Source organism: Ornithodoros turicata, chromosome 5 (genome assembly GCF_037126465.1).
Source record: "Ornithodoros turicata isolate Travis chromosome 5, ASM3712646v1, whole genome shotgun sequence".
Classification (NCBI taxonomy): domain Eukaryota; kingdom Metazoa; phylum Arthropoda; class Arachnida; order Ixodida; family Argasidae; genus Ornithodoros; species Ornithodoros turicata.
This window is the reverse complement of record NC_088205.1, coordinates 53,003,130-53,018,187: the sequence shown is the minus strand read 5'-3', so window position 1 is coordinate 53,018,187 and position 15,058 is coordinate 53,003,130. Positions and strand designations below refer to the sequence as shown.

At 46.4% G+C, this 15,058-nt stretch overlaps 1 protein-coding gene and 1 long non-coding RNA gene across 3 annotated transcripts in view; one reads left to right on the top strand and one right to left on the bottom strand.

The window, feature by feature from the left end:
- The window catches only part of LOC135396041 (uncharacterized), a 534,032-nt gene that overhangs the window by 108,954 nt on the left and 410,020 nt on the right, over positions 1–15,058 (top strand). For both annotated transcript variants that reach the window (XM_064627099.1, XM_064627098.1), the window contains exon 4: positions 9,233–9,265. In XM_064627099.1, coding sequence (XP_064483169.1) covers positions 9,233–9,265 — 33 coding nt within the window. The remainder of the gene's footprint in view (positions 1–9,232; positions 9,266–15,058) is intronic.
- LOC135396039 (uncharacterized) lies at positions 10,106–14,713 on the bottom strand. Its single transcript, XR_010423262.1, has 2 exons — positions 14,389–14,713; positions 10,106–10,340 (listed from the first exon to the last, which is right to left on the bottom strand). It is a non-coding gene; the product is annotated as an uncharacterized LOC135396039 (long non-coding RNA).

Sequence of the window (15,058 nt, the reverse complement as noted above, 5' to 3'; positions counted from 1 at the left end):
AAATGTACTCTGAAAGCGCTGGCACCTCAGGCATGGTTGCTCTAAGCTAGCGAGCGATAAGGGTATACGAACACAAGAAGTCGAGCACAAGTGATGGAATGCACTTGATTAATCAGAAAATGAAATGTCTCAGTACCAGGTGTCACTGTTCCGTCAACAAAAACAGTTGAACTTTGAAGGGGCGTCTGGTTGGCACTGGTGACAGCCTTCAGCTTGAAACCGAGACGGTGATAGTTGAGACGTGGAGTGCAAGGTTTTCGGTGGTGCCAGAATGCCTGCGAAATCATTTAACAAATAAGGCAATTCCAAATCTGTACTGAGAATACACCCGCTGGGGGGCCTAATCTCCAAAGGATGAAGCAATAACTGACAGATAGCGTATTTTTCTCATCTACGCGGTGGCATTTGCACCGCGTGACTGACTTGTCTAACATTACGCGTCTTACCTTTATCTGCTGCCTAGTCCTGCCCCTGCAATCTCCTGCTGCAGATAAGGTTGGCACAGCATTTCGGACGAGACATCTTCGGCTTCTTGTGAAACAAGTTGCGCATTGCTTCCGTAACATTCGTATGAGCCAAATGAACAGATGAAATCGCTGCTTTCGAGGGTGGCACCCAGTCGGAGTTGTAACCGATTGTTGCAGTCAATAGCTTTCTCTTTCGCCTTTCGGAAAATTGTGGTTTGAAACATTGGAACTGCATGCTGAAGTGTTCTTGCAGACGGGAGCAAAACGCTCACACATTCTCGGCACGCAGCACAGAACACGAAGCACACCAGGAAGTCTGTACTGGCCTAGCAAATGCTTTGCAGTCGAAGGAAGCAAAACTCACGTTCCTCGTGGGTTCAGTGAAGTCGAGAAATATACTGGCTCCCTAATAGCGAACTGTTTATCACTTCCCCAATGTGAATCTGCGCAGCAGACGGCTCGGCAGAAAAAACCGGCTGGCTTGGCGGAAGAAACCAAGCCAAAAGTCATGCCAAGCCGGAGCGCGGGCAGACCACGAATGTGTCGTCGACACAGGGTTTGCGGGCCACAAGACGAGATGTCAGTGAAACTAAAAATTCACTTTTTCGGAAAACCGCGAGGAGTTTGGGATAACTATTTTGCATACATAATCAGTGTTCCCTTATGAACACATCGTGTGAGTACCATTCCATTCTGTAACACTCGAAAATCAGCGTTGCTGAGCTTTAAACCTTACCCCAGTAGGATATCATCAGAAGATATTTAATAAACATTCGGATACACCAAACTACATATCACACATGCACACCACACACAAGCCCACAGTTCGCATAAATTTGTCAGTGATACGCAACCGGATTCTGCAGCCGGGCAAAAAGCTGTTTACTTCGGATACTAAACTGTTATGCACCACACTTCTACCACATGTGCTCGTTGAGAAAACAAGAACGCACATATCTTAAGTGAGGCAAAGTGAAGAAAGAAAACTCACCTGTGAAACTTGAAGAACTTGAAGAAACTTGAGAACAAAGGAACGCTGCCTCTCGCACACTACGGCATTCGCTGCTACGCTCAACATAGTTGTTCACCGCATTGGCTGGTACTGCCTCGATGCTTCAGAGATTGCAGTACAAATACGCATGATGCTAACGTTCCCAAAACCTTTCCCTGTGACAAAATGAATGTCCATCCTACCGAACTGCCACGACGACGCTATTCGCCACTCGCCAGCCTCGACTATATAGGCTCTTTTCACTTGACGTCACCGTAGCAGACGAGAGAATCCCGGCGCCATATTTTTGTGTAGCAACGCTGTTGTGCGGTCAGTCGCATAGTGCAGGCGTCGGCGTTTACACGGCATATATCAAATATGTCACCGTGTTGCAATTGATATGGCGTCATCAAAACGCGTCGAAGCACGAAACTACCGTTCGACACTATCTGGAGACGGCCTTAAACGGTACGAGATCAAGGTTGAAAGGTGCAGTGGCGTCGACCCCTTCCTGCTTTCCGAAAGTGACTGCGTGAGGGATGTTTCGTTGTGGCCGGAGTTGGACATAATGGACATACATGATTATCTTGTAACTAGGACAAGCTATCTCACGCGAAAGCAGCTGAAAGTGACAAAGTCGCTGGAGGCATACAACTATGTCACTAGTGGCTGGATACGAGAACCACGTGTGAAGCTCCTGAACGGTGGAGAAGTCGTCATGATCTCAGAGGTAAGTGTACTTAGGATCAGCAGCTGTTACGGTACAGTAGACAGTGACACTGCAGCAACAGTTAAACTGGAGAAACATACTCATCAGTAAAAACGGGACAGAGAGAACTAGAAGACACACGGACGCTGGTGTCCAGCGTCCGTGTGTCTTCTAGTTCTCTCTGTCCCGTGTTTAGCGCTGGTTACCTTTCTCCAATACTATGTACCAACAGAGGGTTGGGGTGGGGGAGGAGATATGTTTATTACGAAAAAAAGACCAGCTGGTCCAAACTTTCACCCTTCTACAACAGAGTTAAACGGAGAATTTTAAGATGCATGCAGCCTTCCACTTATTTGTACAGCGAAATCTTTTTCTAATTGTAGGTTAATCACTCGCAATGCCTGTCATCACCTCCACTGACTACTTGGGCTGTTATTCGGCAGGACGGTGAAGTCATCTTTGGACATTGTACCTGTATGGCAGGGACAAGTGAAACGTGTTCTCATGTAGCATCACTTCTCTTCTGCATTGAAATGGGACGAAGAGTTCTTGAATCAAGTTCATGCACTGATCGTGCTAATTCTTGGCTGCCGGCGCACGTTAAAAAGCTTGTACCAAAACCTATATTAGAAATGGATTTTTCATCTCCAAAAGTACGGAAAAGGCGCTTCAATGGTTCTGAGGTCAAGCCACAGATGCTGCTCTAGCGTATTCCATCACCAGAACCCACTGAAGAAGAGCGAAGTACACTTTTTGATGACCTCATTGGTACTGGTCACAGGCCAGTATGTGCTGGGACAATGTCCAAATATAGTGATCTCTATGTTCCACACTTAATAAGATGCAAGGTGCAAACTTATCATCTCTACACGACCCATGTGCAACACGAATGAACTGGGATGAATTGTTAGAGAAATGCAGAACTGTGGCAGAAAGCCTGGAAGTAAATGATGAAGTCACCAAGGAGATTGAGAAATCAACGAGAAAGCAAGCACAGTGTGACCAGTGGTATCGATGCAGGGCAGGCCGTGTAACAGCCTCTAATCTGAAAGCGGTGTGCCGAACGGATCAAGAGAAACCCTCAGAGAGCTTGATAAGACGGATATGCTACCCCAAGCAGCACCTGTTCTCGACAAAAGAGGTGAGGTATGGCAGCAAACATGAGAAAGATGCACTGGACACCTACAAATCAGTGGCAGAGAAGACACATGCAATTGTGATATTTAAGGAAACAGGATTGATTGTGCCGAAGACTATCCCCTTCTTTGGAGCAACACCAGATTTGTTGGTGGAATGCAACTGCTGCGGAAAAGGGGTTGTAGAGGTGAAGTGTCCTTACAGTGCAAAGGATGTCATGTTCATAGAGCTTACGAGCCAAAAAAACAGTTGCGTCTACAATCAGTCTGGCAAGTTATCATTACGTCGTGACCCCGCGTACTTCTATCAACTACAAGGACACATTTTTGCTTGTGACGTTTCTTATGGTGACCTTGTTTTATGGAGCAAGAATGACTTCAGTGTGGAGAGAGTATTGGCAGACACAGCTTTCATCTCTGAGGCACTGGATCAGGCATACAATTTTTTTTTTGTCGGGGCCTTCTGCCAGAACAGATCGAAAAGTGGTACACCAGAAACAGTGAACAGGAGAATGCCACTCAATCTCAACAAGACTCTTCACCACCTGTTCACAATAGTGCACAAAGGCGACTACATATGCCACTGACAACCATACAGCTCACAAACCAAAACAACAGTGCACATTCTGTAGGCATAGAAGATGGGACGTACTGCATGTGTAAAGGGCCTGAGGAAGGCAAAATGATAAGGTGTGACTCTGAGACTTCCACGACTGGTTGGTTCCACTTTCCATGTGTTGGGCTAAAGACAACACCAAGAACAAAGCAGTGGTACTGCAACAGCTGCCTCCACAAATGAATGACCATTAGAATTGTGTGGTATTTTACTCATTTTTATTAACCATCATTTCACAGTTATCTGCTTTACTAGTCTTATGTGCAATAAACTTACAGGAGTCAAAACTGCAACACCCTAACAAACTCGTCTTCATTATGAATGCTTAATGAACTGGTATGGGAGAAACAACAGAGTTGCAAAGGTTTACGAAGCAGCAGCACACAGTGGCTATTTTATCAATTTGTGGCGCTTCCCTCCTGCTGTTAGTCACGAGGCTGTCAACTGGCAGTAGGCCTTTGAGTATGGTATACTTGTTTCGCACCATACCAATAACTCTTTCAACATGTATTCTTACATTTGCAAGTGAACGTGTTGATTCTAACTCAGCTAAGCTGAGATGTTTCCTACCTCGGGTGAATGCAGGGACGTGAAGGGTTGCACAGAACAACCCTACGCTCTCTGCGATCAAAAAACCCCGATCCGCTAAAACCACATCACCATACTCCAAGTTAGTCAGGATTCCACAGTCTTCAGTAATCACCTTGTCACTCGTTCGGCCCCCATATGACCTTGAAATAAAAGTTATACTACCAAGAGGGCAGATAGAAATGAGGAACTTGACAGTACTATGCCCTTTATACTGTGACCACGTTGCAGCCCTGACATCTAAAGAACTGGGACGATCAATGAATATTTCAAAACAGTCCAAGATACACCGTACCTTGCACCCGAAATTTTCACGAAAAGGCAACGGCATGGTTTTCGCATTTTCTTCTTGTGTTGGCCATTTGATAAGTAGGCGAAGCCTGTCATACAATGCATTAAGCCATCTATCGATAATCCTACACACCGTTGGTACTGACACACCAAATCTGTAGGCCAAGTCCTGTAAACTTAGGTTGAGACGCAGCCTCATCAAACAGACGATCATCTCCTCAAACTTTGACAGAATATTCTGTGGTCCACGTGACACGTGATCACATACAATCCTGTACACAGAGTTGAGTGCTTGGAACGATGGAAGCCCAGTATAAAACCAGACCCTGGCATCGTCATTCTTCAGGCTGTCTTCCGTGAAATCATGCTTTGCTGCTGCAGCCCTACAGTTGTATAGCTGCTCATTTAGCCGTGAGATCTCATCCATTAGCTGCTGGTATGTGGGAGGCTCTGAAGTAGATTAAATTTACATCAATTTTAATGCACAGCCCTACATGCTTTGCTCATTTGGAGCTTTGAAGCGCGTACTTACATGACATGGCATGCTTAGCTTTCAGAAAAGAAGAATTATTATATATGCATGCACTTACGAGGACATGGTTTTACTGCCTAAATTTCATCCTTAGTCTTGTTCTACCACCAGCTCAAGATCTAAAGCTAAAGAACAGATATCCTGCTGTACTTGCATACTCTGCCAGATCATTTCTATCAGTGCTCACTTTCAACATTGCCCATTTAACACTGGATTAGAAACCTTCACTGGAACACAGTAAAGGTTTGGGAGTGATTAGTTGTTTGGTTTTTGAGGTTTGTTTCTACATTTCAACAATTCAATGAACATTCTCACCAGTGACATCCGAGTGATCGAGTCCACTCTCTGCATGTGAAAAATCTGCAGAAGCAATTTATTTTTTAGGAATGAGAGACACAGCAGTGACACTTTGTAGACATGAAAGAACCCACCTTAGACAGCGGCACCAGTTTGATCAGCTGGACTGAGTGAAATGTTTTGGCCTGGCTCCTCACCTGGACATGATACCTGCTATTGAAACAGATCACGATGCTCAATGTTGAATAAGTTACGTGGTCTAAAGTTTTCACTCAGAGCTGTTGACGAGACTTCGCCACCTTCTGAAGGCATAGCAACAGCTGGAAGACAGACAGTTATGACTTGTGAGGGCTTACCTCTGTGTGATATAACATACATGACATCATGTGGCTTGCTGCAGCTGGCTCTTCGTTGATTTCGGCATCGCGTGAACTACGTGGAGAGCTGGGGCTAAAGTGCAAGGGCTCCTGCTGCTCTTCAAGTGATTGTTGACCATTTTGTACCTCAACAGGTGCTACGCATTTCCGGCATCGTGAACAATGACAGAAGAAGTACATCAGCATGTGCACATATTTCGTTCTACGCCAAAACAGTATTACCAGCGAGATTTTCCCTGTTTCGACTGCGCTTCTGCTGTCGATAGTGGCGTTCATGTGCTTGTTGACTCACCGTCAACTCGTACCCAAGTTCTCTGTGAGGAGCCCAGTTGGGTGCGCAATCATCGAATAACTTCGCAGGGCAGCCACTACAAAGAAAAAAGAAAGAGGGAGGGAGACGAAAACGGAGATTTCATTAACAAAAGTAACACCTCATGTGGCTGTGTGGTGAAAAGTGGAGAATTGGTAGTAAACTTACGAATTAATGCTCACCCGGAGAAGTGACGTCCACAAATGTAGTATTTATCGAGATTGTTCATGTTAATGTCCTTCCTTCGAATCCTAGCAACCCACAGAGCCCTTCGTTTGGCAGATAGTTCACGGGTACGATCGCATTCACGGCTGCGAACTGCAGGTATCTTGAAGAATCGTTCATCTTGCACATTCTTCTCTAGTTTCGCTCGTTTACGATGCGAGTGGTTCGCACAGCCAACTATCGCACAAATCACCATTAATTATCCAATCGACGGCCGAGGTACACGAAGAAGAAAAGGAGCCAAAACACAGACAGACTCAACAGAGTACTAGGCGGGGATGGGTGGTTTCGATACAAAACTATGGCGCACAAACCGATGATGCATCGCGCGCGTGACGTCGGTGAAAAGAATCTATTTGAAACGGCGGTTGGAAAATGTCGATGGCGATGAGGCAGACGTAGTTGCCAAGGCGATGAAACTCGCGAGTTCACTTGCGGACTAAAGTGAGGCGCTGCGAGCCTTTCGCGTCATCAAACGTCCGAGAGCATTACCGAGAGCATTCCATTGGCTCCTGCGGCCGCTCCCCCGGTATGCGAGCGCTCATTGGTCGGTTTGAAATTATAACCTTTCGTGGCGCGCGTAAGCCGGCACCGCCGTGTCTGGGGTGCCGGAGCAGCTCGCCGTAAAGTTTCGAAATATGGTGCAGCAGGGACGCACGCAAAGCATCTTTGCCGGTACCGCTTTGGATGGTTTGTAGTGCCCGTCGATACCGACTCTGCAAAACTCGAATCCTCTTGGATACTTCTGCAAGTAAATTCAGTGATAGATAGGTGGAAGGCAGGTCTCCTTCGCTTGCTTGGTGCGACAACGATTCAAGAAGGATCAATACTGTGTTTTTCCACTCGATGGAAGGTAAATCAGTTCCTATTCCATTCTGCCGCTTAGCGTAGCATAGCATAGCACCACACATGTGGCATATACGCAACATTTCGGCCGGTAAAATTTTTAGTTTTCACGCTTTCTGATCCCTGTTCTGGTCTTTCTCGCTCAGGTATCAACTAGGTACTGCTCAACTCATATCTGCTTCAGAAAAGCATCTGCATGGATGCATTAGAATGGATAAGCCACCTTGAGTGGTTAGAACACCATCTTTCGGCTTAGCAGCTGCACAGGTTCCTTTGTGACGGGTCAGCCTTGACATGTGACACTACACAAGCAGCAAAGGAATATGGACATGTTTTCTGTCATGCTGGATTTGTGAATGTGTGTGCTTGTGCAGTGACTTTACTGATCTACTGTGAAATCTTCCACGTGAGACATATGAGCTAACAGTGAATGCGAAGTTGCTTCGGCATATTACTCGAACTTCAGACTTGACTTCTGCTGTTTCACCGAGATTTTGCTATCAAACAATGTTCATGTGAAGTTTCGTTTGGTGCAGATACAGAAGACTGCATATGTGTGATTTGGAAATACCAATCCCGAAAAATAAAGCACCTTGTGCAACAGAAAGAGCCAACGCTTCCGCGTTTTATTTATTTCACTGGATGCGAACGAAAATCCAGAACCGCCAAAGCGGGGAAGAGAACAGAGGGAAAGGGAAAAAGAACGCCTCGGCAGCGTCGCTTTAGGTCACCCGTCACCCAGGGAGACAAAATAAAACAAAGCAAAAAACTACTCTACCGAGGCGCAAAGATTGGGCCGACGTCAGAGGTCACGTGAGTTTTTCCCAACAATAGAAATATACTACACGTTCATTCCCCCGTAGTTGCGCTCGGCACGCGCTTGTTGGGAAATTGATTTCTTGTTATATCCCTTAACATCCGTGACCGATCATTATAATGGCGTGGAAAAGGTAAAATATGTTTTTTGTCTTTGTTTACTGAATACGTGCGATTGGTGATGAGTCGTTTACAAATATGGATAAAAAAGTGTAATGCTATGAGGGTATAAAATAAATAAATATTATTAGAAATGGCAGCATGAGTGATATAAATACCACGTCATACAGGCCTCGTGACAGTCACACGGGAACGGCACAATGGAACGTAAAATGATGATGATGATGATGATGATTAGAGTTTTTATGGCGCAGCGACTACAAAGGTCAGGAACGTAAAAATAAAATACAGTGCGAAACAATTGGGTGCGCACTGAAGAAGCAACGGGTTTAAATTCGTGATAAAGATTGACAATATGTTGAAGGTACAATGTAGAACTAACGCAACTATTTGCTGCGTATAACTACAGTTGATTCTTTCATGAAAAATCAACGTTTTTCTTTACGTTCACAATCCACCATTGACCAGGTACAGTTGAAACAGCGTTGGTTCAGCGTTATCATTCTATATTCAACATTGTTCAACATTAGTCAACATTAGACAGCGTAGACCATTTAAGATTAGTATAGTCACATGCCGTAATACTACTTGATTGTCTTGGGGTTGTGCGTTCTAGACCAGACATAGTAAATATCGGAGTGTGGTTAGTGATGTCAGAGTAGACGCGTCTGGTTTTAAAGTATTCTTGATTTAAATTTATAATTATATGGTCGATAGCAGAATCCGGGGGCAAGCATGACATGGACGTTCTCTTGCTTCTCTTTCTTGCTAAAGATTCTTGCAAGTCCATTTTTAAATGTTTTTTTTATAAGTTAGGTGAAACACCCTAAATACTTTTATTGTAGCGATTTCAATTAACCATTTTAAGTGAGCGATTGGGGCTAAGCTCTTGGTTTTCATTCAAATTGCAGGAGGTGGAAAAACTGGAAGGCAAGAAGATGATTGTAAGTATTGTTCTTAAGTATTGGGGCTTGGCTTACTTGCCGCAGATAAGAGTACCATTTCGGAATCGTCCATGCGTGAGACAACCTGCCTGAGTAGGAAGCGTTGTGTCAACAGCTCGTAGTGCTAGACGGCAAAGTATATAGGGTCACCTAACACTCGAAGTAGAATATAACGCCGCTTCGACTACCGGAGTGGTGGGTAGAACCACCTTTGTGGGCATTAGCAGAAATCAATGCGGTATTCCCAGTCCAGATGAAAGTAATGAGTATACCGTGACTATGATAAGTATAATGAGTACACCGGAGAGTGTGCACGTGAGCTGGTGTTATCAACGCAGCGCCTGTTTATCTTCTTGACGATTGTGACTGACATATGCTAGTATACGAGTGTTTCTCCAAGAGAACCCCCCCCCCCCCCGTATATGGTAAATAAGTCTGCACATTAATGGGACATGCCTATACTTGAAGCTTCGCCCACATTTTGAGCTGTCTGACCAATGACGTCTTGATAGACGGGACATTATGAATCAGCCTATCCTCGCTATCTGTCAATATCATACATGCGCAGTGCAGTTTTCGACGTTCATTAGGGCTAACAAATTTTCGGTTCGATACGGAGAGCGGAGCATAATTTGAAACTGAGAAACATACAAGAGGATGTACGTCTGCAGTGTAAAATCAGACTACTTTGTGGAACCTTTGTCACGAAGCCCCTGCTTCACCTTGTTTGCCTTCATCCCCATTTTGGCAGGCAGTCAGGAGGCAGGTATCATGTGCGCCCCTCGTGGTAGAAACCAAATCAATAAGTGGCGCGTAACTGTGATTGACAGGGTCATCCTCTTTTTCCCTGTTCGGCAGATTTTGTTTTATTATACGGCTCTGATATACAATTGCGCTATGATCCTGATTTTAATTAGGATTAATACTATTAATATGACTGATGTCGATGCAGTGTGCTTTCCAAATTACAGCTCTCTACATGGCGTTGTTTCTTCGTTGCGTGCCAGTCAGGGAGTAGAGGTGGGGGTTCCGTAGGACAATCGAACACGTGGAGCAGGAAGTCGAAATTAATTACCTGCAAAAGAAAGAAATGATCCTGCAGAACGCCATAGTGATATGTCGGCCACTATGGGGGAATCTGCCGTGTCATGCTATCCTGAGAAAATATGGTGTCGGGAATTTAAATGTTGGAGAACATCGTGTGAAGATGAACCGTTGAAACCTCCCAATACCCGTTTCCTCCCGGTTACTTCGTTTGCCAATTACCGTCCGGTTTCTCTTCTGTGCAGTGTCTCTAAGGTATTTGAGCCTGTTATACATTCAGGACTGATGCGTTAGTTTAAGCACAAGATATGTGAGGCTCAACGTGGCTTTATTCCTGGAAAGTCCGTTGAAACAAACCTAGTAGAGTATGTCAACTATTGTGCCTCTCGTGTGACGGTTCGGGGGCAACTGGACACTGTATAATTTGATTTAACCAAGGCATTCGATAGAGTATATCATTGTTTGCTATTGCACAAGCTTGAAAGGTATGAAATTTGTGGAAAGTTATGGAAGTGGTTTCAATCCTATTTGACATCGAGGAAAAATGTTGTTCGGATACAAGACTGGAATTTCGGATGTGTACTCGTCGCTATCTGGAGTGCCGCAGGGGTCCAACCTCGGTCCTCTGCTTTTCGTAATTTTTGTTAATGATATTGTAAGGCAGTGCAGCGTCACGATGATGGATGTCTTTAATGAGCAGAATGAGAATTATGGCGGGCTAGAATGAATGGTGTGCTGAGCGAAGGATGAAGTCGGGTTGGGACGACGTGCCTGCCGACAGGTGGCTACCACGGGCTGCTTGCGCTGTCGTTTCCGGCGCCCTCTCCCTCACGTGATAGGGTATGTGAACAGCATCTGAGCGCGCTCCGGAGTGCAGAGCACGAGAAAAATAGATGGAATTAACCGAAAATAAATAAAGGCGAGGCGTGCGCGTGCTCATAGCTATCTTATACGCACGTGCTGTCGGTCTCGGCAGCTGCAACAAATGCACTCTCAAAGACAAATCGTGTTTCCTTCAACATGTATATGGCAAACATAAGCAGAAACGGTAACGTGCGAACATCATTTGCACGACTGGTGAAGCACACAAATAGGAACTTTAGACTGCCACACGGCTTCTTACACATAAAAAATTATGCGGCGTATCAATTAAGTGAGTTATTATCGATGTGTACTGTGATGGGCGGTCTTGCATTTGCAGCTGAGGCAAAGGGGCGTATCCCAAATAAAAAGTCATCATGAGGCATATTATTGCCTGTTTCGAACACAGTTTTGGTAGAGCATATTGGTGGATGACGAAACCAACGCGAGCTGTCAAACTACTGGGTAATGAAATGTGTCCCATGCAGTACATCTCAAAGCGTACGAAAGGAAACGGTTCGTGTAGAGCTGTCACAAAAAGGCACGATTTGATTTCCCCATCAAAGGAGATTGAGGGTGACGAAGACTAACAGGCATTGTGTCCTGGCCTAATGCGCCCAGTGACAGTACAGATCGTGTGTGTGTTATTCATACAGGTTACTGCACTGTTTCAGATATTGTTTTAGTATACTCAGTAGCATATTCAAAGTTGCGGAAGAGAGCTTCTTCTCTCCGCGACGAGCACTTTTAATAGCAATTGACTGCGAAAAGCTACACGAACTGCGTGTGGCCTTTAACCACAGTGCAATGAAATAAGCTGCGCCCCTACGGTTTCATGGTTAAACAGCATGGTTAGGCTGTATATGCCCTGGCAAGTGCGGTTTCGGAAACGATATTGTCAAACGCAACCTCTTCGAGTGCAACAGGGGAAAGTGGTACGGGGCTGAAACCCTGTGATCATTTTACATATACATACTTGAGGCATTTTTGATATCATTTTGATATCAGTGATGTAGCATGAACTCCTCAACGTTCACCAGCGTTTGGGAGTCATGGTTGAGTGGCAATTCAAGGTTGAGGAACCTTTGAAGTATTAAGCGACGCTTACAAAAGACAGTTTATGAGGACGGAAAAAATGATCGCACATAGCACCTCTATGGGCCGTATTCCCAAACCACCCGCAACTTCGCCCTAAGGGCGCCCGTTGCCCAGGGACCCTTGAGGGCGACCCGTGGAGACCCGTTTTTACGTGGTTAGCGTGGTGCAGTGCGTAACGAACTTTCTGTTCATCGTTAATATGACTGACTTTTCATGTAAGCAGTTACAGGTGACTGGCATGGCCTGCTGTACATTATGCTGACTGAGGATATTTATTTTCCTGAGTACGCATTATCCAGTATTCCTATCCAATTAGTACAATGTTTAGCCTCCTTGTCTATTGTCTCTTCAGACGCTATGTCCGTGTCGGATTGTTATGACGATTCCGGCCTCCAAGGACACACCGATAAGTCGTCGGAACGTCGATATCTAATTCGCCAGACAGCGTAAACACGGGTCAGCACCTTGCAAACAAAGCATTTTATCCCTTATTCCCCAACGACGATGAACAATGTCGATCTGGGGTCAGCTCGTATTGGGAGCAGCACACTTTTCTTTCATGGTGTTTGCCTGCTACAGCATGTACCATGGAACAGTTTTTCAGCACCCTACTGAGGGTAAGAACCTGGCTTCGTTCCACAACGACTGAGGACCGGCTAAACGCGCTGTGTATGATGAACGGTTCATCGCGAAAAAGTGGGTGGCGATAACACATTTGTGGAAAAAGCTGTCAACTCTTTTGCGCGAGAAAAGCAAAGGAGCCTACAGTTTCTGTTTAAAGAGTGAGGGACTTAGCGAGTGAGGGTAGAGAATTATCGTCTATACTGATACTGATGTCCATATCTGCTGAAAATAAACCACCACTTGATATTGTCAACTTGTCACAAGTAGACACTGCTGTTTCACCGTGTGTTCTCGTTTTTGCGAAATCAACAGAAATGAGATAATCGCTGACGGAAAGGGCAGCAGGAGTGGCGACGGCAAACGTAGTATGAAACAGAAAATCAGGAGCGGGCCTTTGCACGGACAAGGGATTGCGTTGCCGAGAAACGGCAAAACGTAAAAATTCCGAAGCGTAGGGTTACTGAGCCAAAACAACATAGTTGCGGGCGCATTCGACACCCAGAACTAGAGGAATATCCCGTACCTTGAGCACCAGCCCGAACACCTCCGCACCCGCCCTGCACTCGCGGCACCCATAACGAACCCCCCCCCCCCCCCTGGAGAAAATCCTAGCGGCGCCCATGCCAGGGGGTGTTTATTAATCAATATCTATGGGTGTATGCATTGGTAGCTAGCCGACGGTATTGGGCATTCCCAAAAATTCTACGTTTCACAGTGTTGTTATTGCGGCAAGGGAATATTTGCTTTAATGCGTCCCATCTCACAGAATGCCTTACGCAGCAAGGTGGTGGTGGTGATGGTGAAAGGGCTTGCCGTTGTCGGCCTCACGTATGTGGGCAACGTCACGACTGACGCCCTGGGGAAATGTGCGTCCTGGGCCGACTTCTAGGGGAACTGTGCCGACATATGTCGTTCAACGTCGTTAATCGTCGTTAATCGTTCAACGTCACGGACGAGCTATATTTGCACATGAAAACTAAATAAACAACCAGAGAGAAGACCTTGCGCGAGCGCTCGCGACTTTTGGCGCAGATGGGCTGTACAGCCACAATTCAGCTTTTCAGCCGGCGCGAATCTGTGCTGCAGGAACAGCACGTGGTCGGCTCGCAACAGAAGAGCGTTTGTGAGCCCCACAAAAATGTGCCATTCCGCGTGGCGCGCTGCGAGCGACAGCGCAAAAGCTCGTGCAATTCGCCGCCATCTTGTCCACGGCCGTGACCACGCGCTCCCCATGCATTAGATTAGGCGCTCAGCGCACCAGTCCTTCTAGCCCGCCATATGAGAATGGTACAATGGGAATGGCCGCGCGTGGTGGCATGGGCCCGCCGCCCTCGTCGTTACACTGCCCCCCTCCGAAAGCGCGACCCCCGGGCGCGGCAGGTCAGGGTCAGCAGGGGGCTGTAGGGCAGGTGGAGAAGGTCCGAGACAACGCCGATGGTGGGAAGATGAGTGGACGATGTGGGCGTAGAGACGGGTGACGTTGAAAAGTGACTCACGAGGTGACGATGGGAATGACTGACCGAAGGATGAAACGACGCCGCGCTGCCTCACGAAACAGTCCCGTCCCGGTGGGTGTCCTCCGTGGCACGCTGCCACCGCGAGCGTCGTTGGTCTTTGGGGCTGGGGGTTCAATCGTCTTACGTTTCGGCGTTGTGCGTCTCGCTTCGGTGTGTCTCGGCGTCGGGGCTGGGGCGTTGATGGCCACGACAGCAGCGCTTGGGTTGGAGGACGGCCCGCACCTCCACCAAATGTAAGGCAGTGCAGCGTCACGATGATGGATGTCTTTAATGAGCAGAATGAGAATGGTACAATGGGAATGGCCGCGCGTGGTGGCATGGGCCCGCCGCCCTCGTCGTCGTTACAATATTGGTAATGTCGTCCAAGCTTCTCTCCAAGTCGTCCAGCACTCCAAGCTTCTCTTCATGAAGAAGACCGAGAGACACGAACACAGAAGACGACACACGTAGGTTCTCAGACACAGCAATAAATTTATTGGTTCATCTCAACTTAAAAGCTAAAAATCTTCGAAGGGGTGCGAGAGGGATAAAAGACGCATTGCTAACTACGTTTCCCGTGGTGGCAATCTCCAAGAATTCCCGAAACAACATTCGGTGTGCGTAGCGTTCCCACGCAAGCACTGTAGTGTCCTTGAAGCAAGGCTGGCAA